The sequence below is a fragment of the Carettochelys insculpta genome, chromosome 1, assembly GCF_033958435.1.
Source record: "Carettochelys insculpta isolate YL-2023 chromosome 1, ASM3395843v1, whole genome shotgun sequence".
NCBI classification, from domain to species: domain Eukaryota; kingdom Metazoa; phylum Chordata; order Testudines; family Carettochelyidae; genus Carettochelys; species Carettochelys insculpta.
The window spans coordinates 18,990,568-19,011,500 of record NC_134137.1 but is presented as its reverse complement, the minus strand read 5'-3'; the positions used below and the strand labels follow the sequence as shown (position 1 = coordinate 19,011,500).

At 40.9% G+C, this 20,933-nt stretch overlaps 1 protein-coding gene across 1 annotated transcript in view; it reads right to left on the bottom strand.

Moving 5' to 3' along the window:
• Positions 1-20,933, bottom strand: part of ACER3 (alkaline ceramidase 3) — a 73,376-nt gene that overhangs the window by 36,966 nt on the left and 15,477 nt on the right. The window contains exon 2 of the mRNA XM_074981153.1: positions 11,219-11,329. Within this exon, the coding sequence (XP_074837254.1) occupies positions 11,219-11,329 (111 nt within the window). The remainder of the gene's footprint in view (positions 1-11,218; positions 11,330-20,933) is intronic.

Here is a 20,933-nt window from a genome sequence, read left to right as displayed (position 1 = left end):
CTCCAAGATTAATGTCTACACCAGGAGTGCTTCACTAGTAAAGGAATACTGGTGGACTGTGTCCACAATGGTTTTCTATTGTTGGCACAACATACGCCAGCAAAGCTGTGCTTTTACTCGTGTAACTAATTACACATGCACCTGTAGATGTAATTAAGTGTAGAAAAATAGTTTTGCCAGTATAACTACATTAACACTAGCACAGTCATGTTGATTAAGAATCACACCCTGATCGACATAGCTATGCTAGCAGAAATCTGTAGTGCAGATATAGCCTATCATTCTCACCTGCGCTTTCAATAAATTGTCCCTGAATAAAGGGAAGAAATCATGCTCTTTGTTTATTAAATAAATAAATAAATAAATAAATAAATGATAGCTCAATGAAGAACATAAGAGTGGCCATACTGGGTCAGATAAAAGATCTATCCAGCACTGTATTCTGTCCTCTGACAGAGGCCAATGCCAGACTTTTCGGAGGGAATGAACAACCATGAAGTGATCCATCTCCTGTTGCCCATTCCCAGCTTCTTGCAAACCTGAGGTTAGGAATACCATCCCTGCCCATCCTGCCTAATAGCCATTGATGGGATGAACCTCCCTGAGTTTATCTAGTAACACTCTCTTCAGTAATGGAACAGAACAAAAAAAGTTTATTCTACTCACGCAAAAGCTATACACTAGTGGAAAGTAACAGAAACCAAAAGTAAGACCACCCAACTATATAAAACTTACCAAAAGCACATGTTCAACCACAAAGACATCCATCTTTATGTTTAAGGTTTAAATAAAAGCTACAAGGGTGAAAATCCCTTCTTTACCTACCCTACTCTGCATGCTTATTAGTGCAGTCTTGCCTCAGAGGGCAGTTTTACTTCTGAAAGCTGGATGAAGCAAGCACACAGTTTGAACACTAACCCTGTTCTTTTTGTTTGTTTTTAACCATGTTTCTTGTATTTTAGGGAGACAAGATAGGTGAAGTGGTAGCTTTTATTGGACATCATCTGTTGGTGAAAGCAACAAGCTTTCTAACTCCACAGTGCGCTAGTTCAAGTTTCTGTGTTTCTTGCTTGTTTATACTTTGAATTAGGCCTGGTCTATACTAGAGATCAAAGTCTATTCCAGATATGCAATTCTAGGCATGCCATTTGCGTAGACAGAATCGACGTATCAGGATTGACTTTTTTCTCTGGTGTAGATTGGGTCTCTTCAGGCTCTCGTTGACATCCCTTACTCTATGTGTTACCATGGAGTACCACGGCTGATGGCTAAGCCCAGGGAGATTGATTTTATCACATCTTCACAGATGAAGCAAAAAATCAATCCCCAAAAGATTAATTGCTGCATGCTGACCCCCTGGTAAGTATAGACATACATTAATGCTGCGTGAAAAGTTTCACAAAGTTACTTGAAACTTTAACAGACAATCACACCAGTTTCAGTGCTGCTAACTGGATTAGGTAATTTTAAATGAGTATGATTATAAGCTAGAATTTATGATTCAGAAGACAAATATTAAACCATGTAGGGAACTGTTAAGCACACCAATAAAGACAGTCAAATTCCATTACAACTGTGGTACATCTTATAGTAACAGACACTACTGCATAAAAACTAGGGCTGTCAAGCAATTAAAATAATTAATCGTGATTAATCATGCAGTTAACCATCCTGTTAAATAACAGAATAACATTTACATAATATTTGTGATACTTTCTGCATTTTCAAATATATCGATTTTAATTACAATGGAATATAAAATGTACAGTGCTCACTTTATATTTATTTTGATTACAAACGTCTGTACTATAAAAAAACCAAAGGAAACAGTATTTTTCAATTTACTTAACAAAAGTATTGTAGTGCAATGTCTTTAGTATGAAAGTTCAACTTACAAATACAGAATCATGTGCAAAAAGTCACCTGAAAGTGAGAACAAGGTGTTTGCATGACACTGCTGTAGCCAGCGCCACAAGATATTTATGTACCAGATGTATTAAAGATTCATGTATCCCTTTGTGCTTCCATCATCATTCCAGAGGACATGTGCCCATGCTGATGACAGGCTCTGCTCAATGACAATCCAAAAGCAGAGCAGACACAAGTTTATGTTCAACACCCAAGTCAGATGCCAAAATCAGAAGGCACTGTGATTTGGGTTCTGAAATTTCTGCATCAGAGCATGGCTCTTTTGAAACACTGGAAAGCAAGCTCCACATCTCATCCTCTCAGATTTTCAAAGGCATTTCACACATTTAAACCTTGGGTCAAGTGCTATAGATATCTGTAGAAATCTCACATTGGTACTTTATTTCCATTTTGTCAAATCTGCAGTGAAAGTGTTTTTAAAACGAACTTGTGCTAGGTCAGGATTTGAGACTGCTATAACATGACATATATGGCAGAATGTGGGAAACAGGAGGCACACAATTCTCCCCAAGCTGTTCAGATACAAATTTAATTAACTTATTTTTTTTTAAAGAGTATCATCAGCAGGGAAGCATGTGTTCTGGAATGGTGACGCTTAAAGGGGAATACAAATGTTTAGAAACATTATCTCCAGTAAATGTAACAAACCTGTCTGCCTTAGCAATTGGCTGAACAAGAAGCAGGAATGAGTGGACATGTAGGCTCTGAAAGTTTCACATTGTTTTGTTTTTGAGTGAAATTAACATAACCAAAAAAAAAAAAATCTACATTTGTAATTTACACTTTCAGAATAAACAGATTGCACTGGAGTACTTGTATGAGGTGATCTGAAAAATGCCATTTAGTCATATTAACAGTGTAAATATTTGTAATAAAAATAACAGTGATCACTGTATACTTTGTATTCTGTGTTGAAATCAAAATCAAAGTATTTAATAAATTTCAGTTGGTATTCTATTGTTTAGCAGTACGATTTATTGTGATTTATTTTTTAATTGCAACTAATACTTGAGTTAATTGTGTGAGTTAACAGTGACTAATCAACAGCCCTAGTAGAAACTAATTTACTTTAAAAATTATATCCTTCAGGGATAGATTATGAATGTAGGAAACTTCACGTGATACACTGGCATTGAAGATCACAGTGAATAGTTCTGGAAATTAATGTAACAGATTGTACTAGTGAGGTCTCAGCTAGAGCATTCTGCTGTTTTGGGTGCCACACTTTACAAAAGATGTGGATACACTGTAGCAAGTCCAGAGGAGAGCAACAAAAATGATAAAAGGTTTAGAAAACCTGACCTATGAGGAAAGGTTAAAAACCCTGCGTATATTTCGTTTTGGGGAAATGTAGCAGGGATGGGAGGGTGCGGGGGAATTCAGGAGGAAGGGGAGAAAGAAAGGAACCTCATAACAGTCCCAAAATATGCAACAGGCTATTATAAAAAGAGGATGGTGATCAATCTTTGTCCTCGTCCACTGATGGTAGGACAAGAAATAATGGACTTAACATTCAGCATGGGAGATTTAATTTAGATACTAGGAAATAACTAACAATAACTGTAGCAAAACTCGGGAATAAGCTCCCAAGAGAGATTGAAATCCCCATCACTGGAGGTTTTTTATTTATTTCACATGCGTATAGTGATTGAGCCAAGCAATGCCTCTTCAGTGGCATGCAGTTCTTCTAGACCATTGCTGAACCTAATCAGCAGGCATTCATCGACAATATGCATCACTGTCTGTGTTTTATTGCAGCTACACAAAGATCTGTCACAAAGGCCCCAGCAATACTGCACAGAAACCTGGCCCAACCCAGAACCTATTCAGCAAGGACTACTCGTGACAGAACAGGTCAGAACCAGGCAAGGAGATGGGGTCAATGGGGTCAGTGATGAGGAACTGGCTGGAGAGTATAAAAGATATTCATTCCTCTCACCAGAGTGTTTCCGTCATAACATCCTGGCATGGCAGATGTGACTATAATGAGTGATGTGATGGCAAATGTGAAGCAGCAGGCCTGTGTTGGCACGTACTTTCTCCAGTAACTTGCTAATGACAAACTCTCATCTGATGTGAGAAGGAGGAATATTGCTCAGAACCGGAAGTCATGGAAAGTGGAGCCAGATGCAGAGCATCACAGATGATGGGCATGCTGGCACATAGGTGCATATCCAGTAGTTTGGTGTGTGAAGATTGACTCAATAGTGGTGTACAGTACTAAACTGCCAAATATGAAGTGCTAAGAGCTGACGTCTACAGTTTGGGCCCAAGCACCACATTATGAACCTGTCAGTCTTCTAAAAAGATTGTTATGCAACTCAACTTTAAGTGCTGTCTTCTTCAGGTGGGCATGGTAACTCAGTGTGCGCTGTACAGTCACACACAGACAGATCTGTTCTGCTTCACGCTTCACCTTCTCACCACTCACATAAAATTTAATTCTCATGTCACAATGACATGATGAAGATGGAACAAACTGGGAACTGTTTTTATAAGGCTTGGCGGGAGGCACCAAGTCCTACAATAGTCAGCTAACTTTAGCATGTCCCGGTTTAAGGCAGCATCAAGCTTGTGAAACGTCTGGGCCTGGGTACCACAACAAATTTCATCTGCCTACTTGAACTTCTGTGATTCTGTTGTTAGCATGTCATTGATCTTAAGGTTGAGGAGGGGCTAAGAAAGCAGAGAGAGCTGGGGTAACCCATTGCTTAGGTGTCTCAAAGCACAAACACCTGTCGCGGTGATCTAGGTTAGTCCTGCCTCAGCACAAGGGGTGGACCAGATGATCTCATGAGGTCCCTTACAACCCTATATTTCTACAAATACATCTCTGAGTCACCGATTCAATTTCAACCACATGGCGTTAGAAGAAATTTAAATTTATAGTTTTAATAAATTTTGGAAAGAAATCAATAACCTCTTTTTGACAAAAACGCTTCAAAGTTAAAATTCTCATTTTGGCTGTGTCTACACTACAAAAATAACTTAGAAGTTGAGCATCTACACATACCCTACTTCGAAGTTAAACTCTGTAGTAGGGTACTACTCCATTCCCGGGAATGGAGTAAGGGCTTTGAAGTTGGGCTTGAAGGTAACTTCGAAGTAAGGGAAAAATGTGTGTAGACTCTCTGCTGGCTACTATGAAGTAGTGTCGAACTTCAAAGTTAACTTCTAAGTTAGTTCCTAGTGTAGATGCACCCTTTGAGTTCCAAATTTTAATTTGTTTTTCCATTATTTACCCCATGACTTCCCTCTCTGAAAAGGGGAAGAAAAACAAGTGTAATTTTCTCTCTCAAGTTTGAAATGTTTTCGCTTTGCCAACCACCCTAGCAAGAACAGCAAAAAGAAGATAAAGTGATGGAAAGAGGAGAAAAAATGTCACTTTTACTCTCACTTTCTCCTTAAAGTTCTCCTGATACCACACAAACTGAAAATTTTCTAAACAAAATACCTTGTTCCTAAGATTTTAATCAAACAAATGTAAACACATAAAACTGTTCTACAAAATGTAAAGAAGAGTAATTACATTAAGGTAGGATACTTAGAGCTTTGTTTGTGTCCACATGTGCCTCTATCCTCACTTCCAGAACAACACCCTTACATTTTCCCTTCCTTGCCTTGCATTGCAGAAAGACTTACATCATGTCAAAAAAACCCCAAGCCACAGTCAGACATTCATGAATATTTTTGAACTGGGAACAAACATAATGAGGGAGGAATGACAAATGTTTGCCACAGAAATAAGTGTAGGCGTAATGTAGCCAGCTTTATATTGCGAAATAGAGACATTTAGGCTTTGACCTAGGAAACAGAAGTCTGTTTCATTGCTACAAAAGTTTCCTCAGGCCTGTAATAGACTAGAGATCAGTAAGCAAACAGAATGCAGTAAGCTGGAGCCTCTTAATTCAGAAGTTTTGGCAACCAGTGGATGCAAACCTAAAGGGGACAATAGGCTGCAGTGGTTAGATACTGTCACCCCTCAACATTTTTATGTTGATCCTCACCACTTCAAGTTACAGAGGGACATATCTAACCAGTGGGATAAGGACAGAATACACATCCCATCTTCGGGCACTGGACTATAACCTAAATGATTTGTAATTAAAATAGTATGGAAAAAAGACCAAAAAGGTAAGATTACACAAAGCAATATTATATTTAAAGCAACACGGGCCTTTTATTTCTGAAAGCATTAATACAGATTTCTTGATACTTGCAATTGCAGATATTTAACTGCACAGTATGTCAGCTGATACATTATTTGTTTCAAAGTCTGAGCGGTGATATAAATACAATGCCCTCCATGAATTTCAGGCTATGCATGGCTGTTGCTCACATGGCTCTATAAAAGATTTCCAACAGAGAGCTTACAACTGGAAAGAATTTGACGATATACATGGGCTCCAGCCAAGGACATGTACAGGTCACATGAACTCTCCCACAATCAGCATGGATGCTAAAATGTTTGTGGGAATATGTATTTGTAAGCAGTTTCTGGAAGAATCTGAAACTTTATATGACAAACAATACTTTATTACAATGCTTCTATTGTGTTGCAGAGAGTAGTTTTACGGGAGTGAATTTTAGGGACTAGACAGATAATATTCTGTAATTTGTTTTTATATGAAGCTATCTATGTATTGATATTTAAATCATGCACAGTACCGTCATATCATAACCAGTCTGAAGGCAGCTGGCATAAAAATGACAGGATTGGGCAAACAACCTCACCCACAGACAAGAAATGAAATCCAGGGTCAGCACTTAGGTAAAATTTTTTTAACCTTAAATGTTGGAATCCTTTTTTTTTTTTGTAGCTAAAAGTGATATTTTTCTTATATTGGATTTCTTTCCATAATCTAGGGACAGGAGTGGTCCCAGCTTCTCCATGTAGACTCTTTTTGACCGCCGTATAGGAATAGGTGAATAACACCTGAACTGAAATTCCCCCTCCTTCAGTTTCACTTAAAACCAACTCTTCCAGGCTGGTTATAAATTCTTATGAATCTGTGGCTGGAATGCAGTATCCTTTGTTCCGTGGCATACATTGTCTTTGGCACAGTGTGATGGGGTTCCGGGGTCCCCCTGCACTGCACCCCGTCCGCTGGCAGGAGTGACACTCACTCAGCAGGTACAACAGGAGGTTTATTAGGCAACAGAAGCCCAGTTTCTCACAGAAGTGACAGTACAGCAGCCAGAGACAGTCCTTCCAACCCGTCCTGGGGAGAAGACCCCGAGGGGTGCCCCTCTGGGGTGTAGCTTTCCCCCTCCTCAGCCTGGCTGCCTTCCAGCTCTCCCTTTTCCTAGCCTCTAACTGCCGCCCCCGATTCAAAACCCAGCTCAGCTCCTCCCTCCTCTTTGTTCAGGGCAGAGGTGTTACCTGCCAGTTGTAGCCCCAGGGTCATCCTTAGCCACTGGGAGCTGCTGCTTGCCTCAGACATCCAGCCTGACTCACACATGCACTCCCCCCACTCCATCACACACAGTTTGAGCAATTTAGGACTAGAACTTGCTTAAGCAAACCAAAAATATAGAAAAGATTTAAAACACTTCAACCTTTGACAAAATTTTCAGGCCAAACCTGGGAGCTATGCCTCCTATGTACGCTCTTAAAGTTCAGCACCTCTATTAAAAGAAAGCAGGACCAATAGCTACCAGCTGCATACTTTTATGAGATAAGGAAAAGGTTAGATTAACTTCAAAACAACTACAGAAGTGCTTGATTCAAGAAGTTGATCAAGTCCCTTCTAGAACAAACAACATTAAAGCACTATAGACAAGATCCCTAGAAAATAAGTAGCACATGGGGAAAATATTCAGAGAGAAACTCTATAATAGGTCAAATTCTGCAATTGCTGAAGGTGACATTTTGATGCATTACAATGATCACAAGAGGCCGGGGCTTTTAGTGTTGTTTTTTTGTTTGTTTTTTTTAAGATTCTGTAGCATTTTTTTCCCCAAGGGCATTAAATTCTGTATGTTGATCAAACTTGGTAATCACATTTGGCCTCTCTCAACATCCTACAGTTATAGTTGGGTCTGGTGGACGCTAGAAAATTAAGTCAGCTTAACAGTGTGGCACAGGAATATGAAAAATCCATACCCCTTAGCAGTGTTAACTGAGTGAACCCAACCCCCCAGAGCAGACAGTGCGAGGCTGATGGATGAATTGTCTCAGGGAAGTAGACTGTCACTTGGAGGGGTTCCCCCCTCAGCATAGGCAGTGCGTACAAAGCGGCGGCACAGATGCAGCACCGAAATCATAACGTTTGAAGTGCAGACAATCCCTTCAGCGGTATTCCCTTCCTGCCAGACTCTGGCACAGTGCATACTCCGTTAGGTTTGCCACTTTTCACACCAGTGGTGGTGACATGAGTAGTAATGACGTGATTCCCGTGGACAGCTTTAATTTCACGTTAGCTGACAGAGTATTTATGTATTTGTGGGGCAGAGGGGAGATGAAAGCATATGTAAGATTCTTTCACTCAAGACAGGCTTCTCCATATGAAAAGTCAATTTCACATCTGGAGACACCTATACAGCAGCTGGGAAGTGTCATTGCTAGCTGGGGCAAACATATACATACTGCTTAAGCACAGCAGCTAAGCCATGGCATCAGAGGCAGAGAAGCAAGTGAACCTTAGGGTACCAAGAGGTTCCAGGAAGCATTGTACACACCCAGCTAATGTGAGCCACCATCTGTGCTACCAAGCCTAAACTGCTAATTTAAGGAATTGGTTCAAGCACAGCTAGCACATGTACATAAACCTGCACTGGGAACTACACTTCCCAGGTCCTGCATGGACATACTCTTTATACAGACGCATTTCCATGCATGATTTCACACTGCTGTCTCTAAAAAGCTGCATATCCTTTTTAAAGAAAAAAGTGAGTTCCAAAAGCTCATCTAGATAAGTAGAAAATGATGAGTAATTATTAATTTTAGTTCTTTTTCTATCTGAGGATAGAACAAAAATTACCATGCAACAAAATAAGTGTGTGGGAAATGTTCAAACACACAGCTCCAACAGTCACTGTACAAAAATTATAGCTCATATTTAACATACATCAGTAACTCTGTATTAAGTCTCTATGCAAATATTAAAAGAGATACAATTCTATACAAGGTATTTTACTATTTAGGTTATGTCAAGGATGCCTTGAAGATATGGATGTGTTCTTTTATCATCTCTATATGAATCCAAGTACAAGTGTAGCCACAGAAATAATCTAATTAACAGAACCCGTACCACCAACCTGAAATACAGGGAGAGAGTGAAGGCCTCTGCAGACAATGACTTGGTCTACATTAAGGAACAAACTCGATCCCAGGTATGCAATTCTAGCTACACCATTAGCACAACTAGAATTGACGTATCAGGATCGACTTTGTTCCCTGGTGTACACTGGGGCTCTTTGGGCTCACGCCAATGTCCCTTACTCCATGCAATAGCATGGAGTACCAGGGTTGAGGGCCGAGCCCAGAGAGATCGATTTCACCCCAGCAAAATTGGACTCCAGAGGATCAACTGTGGTGCACTGAATGCAAGTTAACCAGCAGAGACATACCCGCAAGGAAGCATTCTGTCATGTACAGAGTACTGCCAAATTTGAGATTACCTTGCAATAGAGCAGGGGTGGGCAATAATTTTTGATGGGTGTATATTCCAAGAATTTGGAAAGTGGTGAAGCACTTCACTCTTCCATGATATTAATGGAGGAGATGCAGCGTCTGGGATGGAGGTTGAGTGCAGAAGGATGTTCAGGGTAACGGAGTGGGATTCTGGAGAGGGCGTGGAGTCCGGGCATGAGTCTGGGTGAAGAAGGCAATTGTGACCTGGGGCAGAGGTCTGGGATGCAAGATGAGGTGCAGAAGTTTGCATTGGGACCTGGGGTAAGGATTGGGTTGTAGCATCTGGGAGGGGTTATGGGTGCAGGAGGAGAGATAGAGTGTTAAGGTTATGTGGGGCAGGGGCAGCAGGACAGAGAGTTTGTGGCTCTGCCTGGGAGACTGAATTGGGCTGCTCCCAGGCAGCACCCTGTGGCAGGCTGTCTGACTGATGCAGCCCCAGATCACTCAAAAGCGTTGCCTGTTCCCTGTAGCTCTCTGCTCCAGATGCTGGAGGAAAAGGGGAGGCTTTGAATGCTTCTCCTGACCCCTAGCAAAAATCTCTGAGGTCCTATTGGCCAGAAACCATAAACCGGCCAATGGCAGCTGAGATATTTCGCAAGGGGAAAGAGATCAGCATCCGAAGCCACTCCCTCCCTTCCAGGGTCCAGAGCAGAGACCTACAGGGATCAGGAAGCTACTTAAATCAGCGGCTGGCTGCTCTGTGCCTGAGGTGCCCCATGGGTCATATCTCACCCACCCCTGCAATAGACTCTTTCCCTATTGGTAAGAAATAGAGTGACTGGAAGCACTGCTTTCAATTCTCTTTGGCAAGAAAGTTGCTGCTAAGTGCAGGGTTTGCGTCCCCCTCCTCCCTTCCTTTCACCACCGTAGTTACTTGAGCTTCTTAGAAGCCAGTTTACAGGTTAAAATTAGGAAGCTCTGTGAAGAAGAGTAACAGAGAGGGAGCCGTGCTAGTCAATATACTATCAAAACAAAAAAGCAGTCAAGTAGCATTTTAATTACTAACAAAGTAATTTATTAGGTGAGCTTTCATGGGACAGACCCACTTCTTCAGACCAATCTGAAGAAGTGGGTCTGTCCCATGAAAGCTCACCTAATAAATTATTTTGTTAGTCTTTAAAGTGCTACTTGACTGCTTTTTTGTTCTATGAAGAAGAGAGTGCCCTCTAGCTACCACGAGAATGTGAATGTGAGTGTATGCCTTGCTACAGGTCAAACAAGTAAAAGGTAATCATTTATACTGACGAAACAGATGGAAACCTTGTACTCACTCAATTCCTTCAAGGTGTTTGCTCATTTGTTTTATTTATGCTTTTGTAAGTGCTACAAATTAAAAGACTAACAGTGTTAAACTGCTTCGTAAGTATGGGCCACACAAGATAGCTTCTGTAGATCAGCATAAAGGGACACAGTCTACAAAAATGTATATACTGTATCAGGACACAAGATTCATTTTACTACATCAGAAACTTGTTTTGTGAATTCTAATTTTATTTATTTGGCCTTAGCAATACTAATGATCATCTCCAGATATTACAGATTATATAAAGGACTGACTTTGAAATAATAACAGAAAAAAGTTCCAATTCTGATTATAAAGAGATCATCTAAAATTCCTGTATAATTAAAGGGCAGATCAAGTTTTACACATACCTGTGAGACATAAAAATGCAGCTAAATATCGTTTTTCAAGGCCATCTTTATAGGTCTGAATCGCACCATAGATTGGAGGTAGAATGAAAATCAGGTTACTCACTGTGTTCCCTGTAAGAGAGAAACCAAAGCAGAGATTTAGTACTGGGCAACATGCACTTGAGATAAACAAAGCTACATTCATTCAAACAAGACTGCGACAATTCTCAGTAAAAAGGCTACACCTTTTCTCCAAACCTCTTTTTACTTTAACATCTTATTCACTGTTACATTTTGCTGCAGTCTGGATAACCACATTTGAAGGTGCTTCTTTTAAAAAAAATTATAAAACAAAAACACCTTTATACTACTTCCTGTGTGCCTAGATAATTTTAAAATACTGCATCATACCACAAGGTAATACTGGGTGGTGCTTATGTTATGAAAAAGAAGCAGAAAAACATGTAAAAAACCACAGAATCCTGTAGCACCTTAGAGACTAACAGATTTACTAGGGCATAAGATTTCACAAGTAAAACCAACAGGGTTAATCTTGGTAAAATACAAAGCGTAATTGATTAATAATTCTTTCAGCAAATATAAATCCTCCAAAAGCAGAAGTTTTGGTTTTTTAAGGAGCTGCTTTTTTTAAAAAGCAATTCCTGAACACTTTGGGGGCACTGACAGAGGGTTTCCTTCTCTCTGATGTCCCTCTCTCTCATCCCTCAAGATATGTTATGAAATCTTCATTTTAGGTTTAATCATTTAAGTTAACTGCTGGCAACAGACTTCCCTCATCAGGTTTAAAACTTTTACCAGACATCTACAAACCAGGGTGCAGTTCTAAAGACAGATTTTAGTAGATCTGGCATATACTTAGGCTACGTGTAAACTTCTGTCGCTCAGACATGAAAAGCCCCCACCTTCCTGAAAGATGAGTTTCGCTGTGGCAACTGTCAGCGAGAACAGCATATTGTCAGCCGGAGAGCGCTCCCGTCAACAGCACAAAGACTGTTTGCTGGGGAGAGAAGTATTTTGTCGGCATTTGCAGCTACATTGCCCCACTTTTAGCGACACGGTTATGTTGACAAAGCCTCAGCGTGGTTCAGAAGCAACAAACTGGTGGGATGTGTGACAAGTAAGAACAAGAGTTCTGCACCCAACATGGATTTCTAGTTTTTACCCGGACAGAGCTTGAAGGCATTGCGCTAAACAGTGAGGCTGCATCTACACTAGCAAGTTCTTTTGGAAAATGTGTCCCTTTTTCAAAAGAACATGTGGAGTGTCCACTCACAAAATGGGCTTGTTGGAGCCAAAAATCGAAAGACTGTGGCTCTTTTTCCAGAAGCCCTCTTCCGCTCCTGGCTCAGGAAGAGCGCCTTCTTTCGAAAGATTCTTTCAAAAGAAAGCATGTGTAGATGCTGCAGGGGGGGGCCCTTTTTTTGAAAGAGCAGGGGCTGTGTAGCCGCTCTCTATTCAAAGAGCAGATCGATCTTTTGATCCGCTTTTTTGTGTGTGGACACGCTCTTTTGGAAGAAGTTTTTTCAGAAGAGGTCTTCTGGAAAAACGTCTTTCGAAGAACTGCTGTAGTGCAGACATTGCTTGAGCTTGGCTGTTTTCAGATATGTATAATATGGATTTAATAACACAGAGAGAAGACCAAAAATGTGTGTCACATTTTAGAACTATAACTAATTTATGTCACCAGATGCAAGAAAGTAGTGCTCCTATGATACTGTGGCTCCAGACAGTTCCTTGCACTTTGAGCCGTCATTTACATCCATGTACAGAGAGTGTGACTCTAACATTCTGATGAGGTAGTACTTTTATAGCCACTTCGCAAATTCGGCACCTCATCCCCACCTAATTTAGTCAGACCTTAGGAGCAGAAGTTGTATAGTTACCAAATTAAATACAGGCCTATACTTTCTTTAAAGGGACTGATGCATAAAAACATAGGAGTCTGACTACCTAATGGTATAAAGCACAGAGAGGAACATGTACTTGCAACCCAAAAACCAGAAATGCTTTATATGATTATGAATCTTCAATAAGAGAAGAGTTAAATTTTACAAAACCATGAGTAGGTGTATCTTGGGAAAGAAATAAGTTAATTTGGGACACTTAGACCAACACAGCATCACAATACAGCCCCTGCCACAGGACCTCTTCACACACGAATACCTAATCTCCACAACCCACTTACGAAATGGAAACGGGGAGAGTCAAACTATGCTCAAGAGTTTTTAAGTCCAACTTTTTCCAAGAAACATTGCCAAAGAAACAATAAATAAATTAAGGCAAAAGTTTTAGCTTTAATCTACTATATAGTTAGAAACTTAGTGTGTCTGTCCGTCCATGAGTCTATCTGTTCAAGAACAGTAAGAGGTGGGACCATCACATTTGTTAAGCAGCTTCCTCTTATCATAACTAAACTTAATTGTGCCTGGGGACAATGAGATGTATCTGGAATTCAACTAGACAATTATACTAGAATGACCACAGGGGACAGCAAAGGGCCAGAGATGGGGACCTGGACTGCTATGATCCTACTGGACTGCAGGGCACAGGGGCAGAGAAAGGTACAGCTATTTACTATATTTTTCAGAGTTTGTTTGTGGGTCCCACAGCCAGGGGACATGCACTCCTCACCAACTGCTGTGGCCATGGACAGGCACTTCTCTCCTGGCTGCAAGCAGTGAGAGAGGACTGGGGTTTTCCTTTCTCTCTCCCTGGAGCAGCCTGCATACTGAACCCCTCATCCTCATCCCCAGCCGAGCCCAGCCCAGCCCAGCCCAGCCCAAGGATTTAAATGAAGAATGATGAAGAGGGCCTGTCCCACGAAAGTTCACCACCGAATAAATCATTTTGTTCATTTTTAAAGTGCTACACTTCTGCTGTTTTATTTTGTTAGAACATATTTGAGTTAAGGACCTGAGCAACACCAGGTAAATCTTCCATCTCTCTAATATAACAGGGTAGCCAAAAGTGTAGATCAGCTTCAGTCTTATCAGCGAATATACTCCTTAAATCTCAGGCAGTCTTGCAATGAGAGGAAGTGCCAACACTAACAAATCATAGATACTACTTTCGATATGCACACTGCATTCTATATGCACACTGCACACTGTATTCACTAAGCGGCCAACACATGTACAGGTGAGTCCATTAAAAATATTTTTAGCTTTGCACTTTTATACTGTCTCTAGTGCACCACATTAGGCTGTGGAATCCCCCATCATCTTCCTTCCTACCTTTCACTCCACCCAGATTTATTTATCTGAACAGCCAAGAGTTCCAAAGCCTTCCCTGGACACAGGCTGCTCACTGCCACACACAAATTATAAAAATGTAGTTACAAAAATTTGTTAAAAGCAGCTCCTTCAAGATCACCCAGACAGAGTAATTGTTTTTGACCTAGGAGTCAGTTAATCTGTCATCATGGCAAAGGGAGGGCAAGTATATTTCATGCCTTGCTTTGCAAATTTTCGTGACCATTTTGCAAGGCTAGGTTAATACACTGCATTGTTTCCAAGTGCCACTTTATTTGCCAAGGAAGTCCAAATACAGTACTGTGCATATATGAAAGCAAATGTATGCAAATATCAGTTCCATAGCCCTATATTAATTATACTTCCCATGGATGGAGTTTCACCATATTTGCAAACTCTCCAACACATACAATATTTAATTCAAATTTCTATGGAAAATTTGAGATGTCTATTACTTTGCATGTAGATTCAGAGAACAATTTTACAGTCCTTCAAATATTATATATAAACCAACATAGGCGTACTAAACAAAGATATAACAGTGTAAAGATGAAGACTTCACATGCACAGGAAAGTAAACTAAAAGGCATAAACTGGTACAACATGGAATGCAGCTTGGTGTTAGGGTTTGTTTTCACTATAGGGAAGATTAACTGCAGCAGGATCAATCTTCAAGAGTTCAATTTAGCAAGCCTAATTGGGATGTTCTAAACTGAACTTACAGAGCGACTGTGGTACTCTTTCCCCACTTCAAGAGTAAGGGAACTTGAAGGGAGAGCAATGGTCCATTTTCAACACAATATGACCATTACAAAACTCTAACCATGGAATAAAAATACCTTAAATTTACTACAATACGTTGCAACAAAAGCTGGGTTCTCAAAGAGGCCACAGTTCAAAGGAAGTTAAAAAACAGTGTATTAAAAATTTTGGCAAGGAAAGCAATGTACATGATTGGTACCTGGGGGGGAGCAACCACTGATAAAGGGAGCTTCCCTGATGAGCTTTCACTGTGTAAAGCTTTCACACAAAGAAAGAGGGATTCATTTGGGGACTGGTTTTGGGGGATTAGTTTCCCAGGTGCTGTGTCTTAGAACTGCATCCTCTCAAAGCTGAAATGGTTCAGTGTCTGCATTGCTCTTCAGGGGAGCAGTAAAACCAACTCTCTGCCTTGTATGGGGGAGACCAAAGGATCTGGCCCAGAAGGACAAGTTGGTTGGGAGCCTCAAAGAGCAAGAAGGCAGCTGTCAAAGGCATGATCAATACATTGCGGAACAATCCGAAGGGGACTTCTGTGATTGCACTCCATCACATTGATAAACGTCAAATTTTTCCATTAAAAATCTGCACTGTATCAAAGCATCAGTTTTAACAAGAAAGGCACCAGCATTTTTAAGCAGATTTTTAAAAAGGGAACCCAACATTATAACTACTTTACAAATTACTTCTAAGTTTCCTTCAACTAAACAATTAAAAAAAAAATCGCTTGCAAATCTGATGCTATTTTCCACAGTCACTGTACTTCCGTTTGTGTGGGTTTTGCACATACCAATAGGAAAAAGAAAATACAAATACATGATTGTTAAATCAAAGATTGGGCAAAAAGCACCACAGTAGGTGAAGTACCTGAATCTTTGGCCACCAGTGATTTAAGCCTGTAATTTTCAAAAACTGTAAATTTCTAAGCACTTATTTTTATAATCAAACCTTTAACTTTATTATTTATTAGGTGACAAGCTTTCATGGGGCACCTAATAAATTATTTTGTTAGTCTTTAAAGTGTTACTAGACTGCTTTTTTGTTTTGATGGTATATAGACTAGCATGGCTTTCTCTCTGTTACTATTCAGCAACAAGACAGGAGTGTGCTTGTGTGCATGAGAATGTAATATAGTATATGCATATGATAAGTGTTGATTGCTATATGTATATTACCAATAAATGTGGCATTCTGCCTTTTCCCCTGAAAAGATCCCATGCAGTAATTTTCCGTATAACATGTCAGGCTTTCAGATGTGCTTGAATCCTTGCCATTCTTCCCATGAAAGCTCATCACCTAATAAATTATTTTGTTAGTCTTTAAAGTGCTACTGGACTGCTTTTCTGTCTTGTTGATGTCACCAATAACTGCACTAGCCAGGTGAGTTAGATGGGGGAGGAGTGGAGCTGGGCTTCTACCAATCCAGATCAAAGACAAAAACCCAGGGTCCCTGTGCAAAATGCCTTCCATTTATAGTGTCCTCTCTCTCATGCATGTTGACACCAGTTAGCTATCTCATGCATATGCATAATCTGGAACAGCAATCTTATGAATATGCATTTTACACCTTCTTCTAGGTTGTGCTTCCAAAGGCAGGCACTTGCTAGTGACTCCCAAGGCGTTCCTATGTCCAATCTTCTTTCAATGGGCCCATTTCATAGGTTCCATTGTGCTTCTCATCGGTCTTGGATCTACTTTCTCCAACCCTTGCAAGTACCTGGAGATGCTTGTCTTCCACACCTTTCCATTCTTGCCTTATTCATTCAACAGGGCAATCAATTAAGCAATCCAAAAACTAATGGTACAGAATAGTAACAGAGAGGGAGCTGTGTTAGTCTATATACTATCAAAACAAAAAAGCCATCAAGTAGCACTTTAAAGACTAACAAAATAATTTATTAGGTGAGCTTTCGTGGGACAGACCCACTTCTTCAGACCATACCCATAGTGAGTCTGTTCTGATACGGCTATGGTCTGAAGAAGTGGGTCTGTCCCACGAAAGCTCACCAAATGAATTATTTTGTTAGTCTTTAAAGTGCTACTTGACTGCTTTTTTGTTTTAAGGGTACAGAGACTGTTTTTCTTTACCTTACCTAATTCTAGGAACTGTTCTACAAAATATAACTGAATTTCTATATAACAGGGCTTAATAGAACAATGCATAAAATGACTTAATACGATATTTAAAAAGTCCAATGAGAAAACAGAACAAAGATGTATCTATACACACCTGCTTGTGCCTAAATACTGGATTAAGTTTGCTATAGCATGTGGGTGCAGACCTGCAGAGAAAGCCTCATGTAAAGATCTGGGACAGGTAGGGGCTTCTTTCCATACGCAGGGAGCCAGACGGATAAATGAATGGAAAGGATGGAGAAAGAGAAGGGAAAGGCAGCAAAAGGCTGTGGACAGTTCATTAATTATATGGTTTGGGTGAGAGAAGGGCATTGAAAGAAAGCGGTAAATAAAGAGACTGGGAACTAAATTATGAATGGGTTTGAGGGGTAGAATGAGAAGCCTCAATGTAACACAGAAGGTAAGAGACAGGAAGAGGGTTTGATAAAAAAAAAAATTGCAAAAGAATTACAAAGTCAGTAGCAATTTACTTGTAATACGAGTATAATTTCTAAGTCATCCATTTCATGATACCAAAGAGCAAATGTGGAAATTAAAACCTGAATACAACAGCAGATTTCTGCTGTTATGTACAAGATTTTACAATCAGACCACACTGAGCAATAAACAGCTCAGAATCAATGCTCCCTCTAGTCTTTTCCATCCATGTGTAGCATATGGGAACATGCACCACTAGCAGAAACAAAAAACACCTAGTTGTGGTGTTCTGCTGATCAGCTGGGCAGCATCTGAATCTTTCTTGAGCAGCCACACAAACGCACAGCTTAGCTTACAGGAAACACTGCTCAGAACTTCTGAAAAGCCAAGATTATTACAAGATTATCAGAATACAGGCATCATCAACTGATAAACTCTTCAGAAAAAGAATCCACATTTCTTCAGTTTACTATGTACCTTCGGGGGTAGGGATAGCTCAGTGGTTTGAGCATTGGCCTGCTAAACCCAGGCTTGTGAGCTCAATTCTTGAGGAAGCCATTTAGGGGTTTGCAGCAAACAGACTAAAAAAAAAAAAATCTGTGTGGGATGGTGCTTTGCCCTGCCAAGAGGGCAGGGGACTAGACTCAATGACCTCCTAAGGTCCCTTCCAACTCTACGACATGTGTATCTACATATACAGTTGTAGGGAATGTGGCAGAAGGAATGCAGTGCTGCTGAAGGCTGGGAGGAATGAGTCTCCCAGAGGTCATCTGCATGAGAATGCAAAAGGTGTGCATGTGTGATACCTTTTCAGGCAAAGCCTAATGGGTAGCAAGTAAGCCATGAGATTTGGTCTATTGTAAACATGTAGTTGTAAAATCACAATTTAAGCTGACATTTAAGGTGGGAGTTGTGAGATCTCACCAATGCTCTGGGTTGTTGTGGGGGACAGGGCAGTCGCCTTAGCTGTGTAAGACATTGATTACACAGGGCTCCCTGGTTTAAAGCATTGTGAGACAGCAAGGGGAGGGTATGGGTTGAGCCAGCTTGCTGAGTGCCTTGGCCCTGCCTATGCCTTGGCCATATAGCTATAAGCCTGGCTTGACTAACCCTCCCCACCTGTTAAAAGATAGAGCTGGATACTAGGGTGTTTGTGAAACCCCACACTAGAGATACCAAGAGCTGAAATCACAGAGTGGCAGCTGAGGCCACACAGAGCTGAAATCACTGGGTTCTGCCTTAGGGCAATCCCAAGCAGTGGGGTTAGGACCGGCAGACGACGGCGACCGGCGGGCGGCCAGTAGGAGCGGCGGTGGCGGCGGCAGACGGCGGCGACCGGCGGGCGGCCGGGAGGAGCGGCGGCGACCGGCGGGCGGCCGGGAGGAGCGGCGGCGGCAGATGACGGCGACCGGTGGGCGGCCGGTGACAGCAAGGGGAGGCTACAGACAAGTGGACAGCTAGTATTGCCCTGGTGATGTATCTGTGGGCTTTGAGTTTGGGACTGCACTGCAGAGGGTACACCCTGTAACTGTGTGTGTGTGGAAAAGGGCCAAGAGCCCCAGCAAGAGACTGGGTTCTACTGCATATGGGGATGGTATCTGGGTAAAAGGGGTTTTGTCTCTTCTGTGCTGAGATATGCTGCATCTGTCGCTGTAACCTTGGGGTAGGTTACGGTCATTAAACAAGCCATTTCTACCTCAGACTCTGTGCTTGCGAGGGGGGGGAGAACCGCCTTACAGGCACCCAGCACGGGGGTGAAATTGTCCCAGGCCACTGGGTGGGGGCTCGAGCCGGTTGATTGTATCCTTGATAGGAAAACCCCACAAGAGTTGAACCCGGCCCTTCTGGCAGGCATCTGGCGTTAACAGAAGGGTTACACAGTTAATTTATTTTGTGGGGAGGGATAGGTCACTGGTTTGAGCATTGGTCTGCTAAACCCAGGAATGTGAACTGAATCCTTGAGGAGACTATTTAGGGAATGGGGCAAACAGATGTCAGGGATGGTGTTTGGTCCTGCCGAGAGGGCAGGAGACTGGACTAGATGATGTCCCAAGGTCCCTTCCAGTTCTAAAAGACGTGTATTTCCAATTATTTTTATCTCTTGCAGTTCCCTCTTTCATCCTATCACCAGGAAAACACCACAGCCATTAGCGTTTCACTTCCACAAGCCATTTTAAAATATAGACTATTTTATATTTAACAGTCCGCAGTGACATATACAGAATATGTCAGGAAACCTTGCGTCCAATTGATATTCCAAGACAACCTCAAGTAAACAGAACAGAGTAACCCAAAATGGCCTGGAAAGTGGCCAGTGCATACCATCATTAATCTGCCTACTTTTGCAAAACATGTCACAATAACTTGAATGACCATCAACACACAGGACCTTTGTTTTATTGTCATCCAGACACACAGTGCAGTGTTACATCAGGCAGGAGAACTGGAGGAATACTGATGAAGAGAAGAATATTAACTAGCTAATTTCTCTCTCTTTCCCATAAAGGTCATCCACCCAATATTAATTAGGCCTGGTAATTTATTTTAATTATAATCCACAGTAGCACAGCTGCACACTGTAGACAAAGAAAGCTAGCTACAGTTCAAATAGCTCAAACAAATATTTCAAATAGTATTCCTGTAACTCTGATGTGTATTGAAGGAAATATTGAAGAAACAAACCAGACAAATGTTAACTGAGCCATATAAGCAATAATTGGAAATTTACTTAAGTAACATAAAATGGGTAGTGATAAATAATAGCTGGTACTAACGGCTTACTCTAAGGACTGGTGTTAGATCTGGCTTTAATGACCAGGAAGTTTAGAAAGCAAATTAAAAGGCTACATAAATGGAATTAAATTAGGAAGGAAAAAACTGCAGAGAACCAAGAAATAATATGAAGATCCAAGACATACCATACAGCACAGAGGTAAATCCCATTCCAATACAGCACTGAGTAAGTAAAGTATTTGCATCTTAGCATTATTATAAGGAAAGAGATAACTGGACAGAGAGCAGAGAGAAAGCAAAAGGAAAGTATCAGGAGTGAAAGGGATGTTCTTTTAAAAATTAAAAGTAGTATTTATCTCTACCTTAGCTAAATAACAATTAAAAGAGAACAATATACTAGTCAACAGATTCGGAAGTTG